The sequence below is a fragment of the Bidens hawaiensis genome, unplaced genomic scaffold (genome assembly GCF_021521415.1).
Source record: "Bidens hawaiensis isolate Kalapana, Puna unplaced genomic scaffold, B.hawaiensis_p1.1 tig00006555_1, whole genome shotgun sequence".
Lineage (NCBI taxonomy): Eukaryota > Viridiplantae > Streptophyta > Magnoliopsida > Asterales > Asteraceae > Bidens > Bidens hawaiensis.
Window position 1 is genome coordinate 6,268 of NW_027491442.1, and position 3,870 is coordinate 10,137.

At 33.9% G+C, this 3,870-nt stretch overlaps 1 protein-coding gene and 1 non-coding gene across 2 annotated transcripts; both read left to right on the forward strand.

Annotated features, from left to right (window-relative positions):
• Positions 1 to 267: 267 nt before the first annotated feature.
• Positions 268 to 1,694, forward strand: LOC143632938 (protein MEI2-like 6; the record flags this gene model as incomplete). Its single annotated transcript, XM_077101345.1, has 3 exons — positions 268 to 378; positions 898 to 1,039; positions 1,542 to 1,694. Coding segments are annotated over 3 exons (406 nt in total), but the record flags the coding sequence as incomplete, so codon positions are not given.
• A 2,104-nt stretch (positions 1,695 to 3,798) lies between these two features.
• On the forward strand, positions 3,799 to 3,870 carry TRNAD-GUC (transfer RNA aspartic acid (anticodon GUC)). Its single transcript has one exon. It is a non-coding gene; the product is annotated as a tRNA-Asp (tRNA).

Consider the following 3,870-nt stretch of genomic DNA (forward strand, 5'->3'; position numbering starts at 1 on the left):
ATTTCACGTTTTAATCTATTGACTTTTAAAAACACCAATAAGCCTCAAACTTTTAAAAACACCAATAAGCCTCAAACTCAATGTCTAACAATTAACAACTTTCTGACACATAATAACAAACTTCCGCATTTGGCTCGGATATCCCCTGTATGAACTGTATAAGCTACGCGCCTGATGCCCAAATAACCTATACGGTGTTGGAATAACCTATGGTGTGATGTTATATGTTTCTTATATAATATGTTTTGTATGTAAAATTTATAACAGTAGGGCTTTGTTGGTGGAGTTTTTGGAGGAACATTGTAAGCTTGAGAATGAGAAGGATGGAAAAAAGTTTCACATGGTTTTTGATTTTGTGTACCTTCCGGTTGATTTCAAGTAAGTAATATTTAGTGAATCATGGTTATATTGATATTGTTTGTACATTTTGATATTTTGTTATAATGCTATAAGTTAAATGATTCATCGAAATAATGAGCCACCATTGATATCGACACATCTGACAAATGTTCGGTTACTCTATGCAATCCTTTTCCTTCTTCTTGTTGCTGCATATCTCGTTTGTACACATCTTCTCTTTGTTTTCGGGGCCTCTAGTGAAGCGATCTGTTACCAAGCCGTCTTATTGGGAATAACAAGAGCATCTATGAATACTCAAAGTTTCATATCCGAAGCGAGTTTTCAAGAAACCGCGCGGGTTTTAGCAAAAGCAGCTCTAACTGAATAACATTTATCGTAGATCTATCCCATTTTTTCGGGTTAACTAAAAGAAGTTAATAAAATGAGTTTCAAACTTAAATCTTAAGTTTGGATTAAAAATCCGGTTTATTTTAGTTTTATCTTTTCTCCCACCTTCAGAAGAATAAAACACAGACATAAGTATAAATGTTGGTGTAGGAACCGTTTGAATGCTGGATATGCGTTTGTGAACTTTACAACCTCGGAAGCAGCTTGGAGGTTTCATACATGTGTTACTGGAAAACATTGGAGGTTGTTTCGAAGTGAAAAGATTGCTGACGTCACTCGTGCCAGAATCCAGGTACTTTATCCATTTTATTATCCATTTCAATAAAATGGATATTAAATGGACTTTTTAGTTACATTTGGTTTCACCTTTTAAAAGAACGTATAATATTTATTGTATTGAATAAATCAATATAGTAATGTATCATGTGTTTAGTTAGACCAAATGTAGTAGGGGCTAAAAATTGGGGGCAATTTTTGATATGTGGGGCTACAAATTAGGGGTGATTTTTAACATATAAAGGAGGAATTTTTGTTTTAAAGGTGTTATGATATTGTAGCCTAATATACATATAGAGAGAGAAAACTTAAAAACTTCTACCCATAAAATAATAATATTTCCAAACAATGGTAGGCGACAAATATCCATCGCCCCACGCCCCACCACCATGCCTCCCTTCTTATCTTGGTGGTGTGTGTTGGGGGGGATAGAGTGACTCTTTACTTGCGACTTTGTTACACAAGTTGATAGGTATATATGGTCAAATAATTGTGCTTATAATATAATTTATTGATAGGGAAAGGATGAGCTTGTGAGGAACTTTGAAAGGATGAGGTTTTGTAGTCCATCATCGGAGTACTTGCCGGTGTGGTTCGAACCACCGAGAGATGGGTGCGTGTCGGGTTCAACAATGAAGATGCACACGATTGGAGAAGTACGCACTAGTTGATATGATAGTTAGGGTTCGGTAGCGTAATATGTCACACAAGAAAGTGTGGTGCAATATAGGGGCCAGAAGTAGTAATAGTTGTCACCGTCTAGTAGACCCGTAGAAGGGTGCTTCCTGGGAGAGGTAGGGTTCGGGCACTTGGACCAGCGTGGTCTGGTGGTGTGGTCTACCTTTTTCTTATGTCATCGTGTCTAATATAAGTTAACTTCAGATTTTGGTTAGTACAAATGGTTATAGATTACTACTTAATTTTACTTTCATTGAGGTGTTCACCATCTTTCTTTTTATTTTCTTGAATATTTTTTTTTATTTAGTTTTATCGGACAACTTAATATAGAAATATTTTTAGAAACCTGTCCTGTCTTAAATTAGTGATTTTGAAGTAGAAAAACTGACATCCTTTTATAATTCAAAAATGTTTAGTTTTATAAATTGGAAATAACGTTTTTTCAAATCCATAAAACATGCGTCACCAAGCAAGCATTAAGGACATATATGATATATGTAAATTCAAAATAATAATTGACTAGGACTTGTAAAAGTAAATGATTACCTTTTTTTATATCAAAAGTGAAAAATTTTCAGAATACATCTTGAAGTTTAAGCGGAAATATAAGCCGAAGCTATAATCCGAACACAATCGATCACTAACTTAGTCTAATGACAAATATGCACTGTCGCTATATACCTTACAAGTTACAATCAAATATATGATTGTAAGTTATAGTCTAGCTTGAGACATACGGTGAAAAATATGAAGAAAAAAATGAAGCTGTTCAAAAAAATAAAAACTAAAATCAAAACGTAACTTAAAAAAATAAGTATGTAAATAACAAATTAAGATTTGAAACCTGCTTAAAGAAGAAAAATATACTTGGTGGTTGCTGGGATTTGACATTACACTAGGTGAGATGATTGTAGACCTACAAAAAGTAATGTTTGCTACATGAGTACACGATCTCGGTTTTTAATGTGATATGTTTATAAATTAATTAAATATTTTATAATATTTAATTATACACCATTTGTATGATATGAATACTTTATATTAATCACTCAGTAACTTAAAGAATTAAAATCAAACATAAAAAAGTAAGGAATTGTTAAGGTTGTTTCAAAAATATTCGAAACAGTGTTAACAATAAATAACCATAAAACATCAGTAGAACGTTATGTTTCAAAATTAATACCATGGTTGTGGTAGTCTGGAGGAGGTATTACAACTTACGATATAGTATCCATACATTTGTTGCGGTTTTGAAAATAGTGAAGAAAACCTTAATTATAAGGACGATGAGTTCTTAATGGATGTTTATGTAACACCTTAGGCTTTAGGGTGCTCAACATGATCCTAGGCTCCCATATTATATGCCATCGTTCATAATTACAAAACAAAAATAAAACCCTAAATCCTACATCAAAATTGTGTTCCAAGAGATGTAGGACAACAAATATTATCATAAAACCTACAAAAACATCTTCAAAGCGTTACTAGAGGTTTAAATCACATTCGGAGGAGCGGGACATGCTTTGAAGTGTGTCCCGGATATGACACAATATGTTACTCCAAATTTAGTGGATATGATATTGGTGCTAGTAATTTGAGGGGAGGGTGGCACGAGCTAGTTACTATATACTTCTTTCCTTTTTAAAAAACGGAGGGGAGGGGGGCACGAGCTAGTTATATATTAGCACGCTCCTTTTAACTAAACATATAAAATGTTTCATAAACATGCTAGTTTTGGTAATCACGTACCTAGATTAACCAAGATTTTACCATTGAAACTTGAATGTCATCGTCCATAAACAGGTAAATATCAATTTTCTAAACACAGGCGTAATAATTAAACTGAAACTTGCCGTTATTTTAAATATATAATATACACTACCGTTTCCAATTGAACCCCAAGATATCCGAACAACGAGTCAACGGCCCATATGATAGTATCATACTAGAGGTCTAGAGCCAAATAACACTGAGAAGCAAAAACACTAATTGTATTTATAACTAGTGTTCACACCTGCACGATGTGGTGGGATATAAAGCCACGTACTAATATTTACACACCTAATTTTCATTGTTAATAGGCTAAAAAACATTCAAGTCGTTGTAGTATAGTGGTAAGTATTCCCGCCTGTCACACGGGTGACCCGGGTTCGATCCCCGGCAACGGTG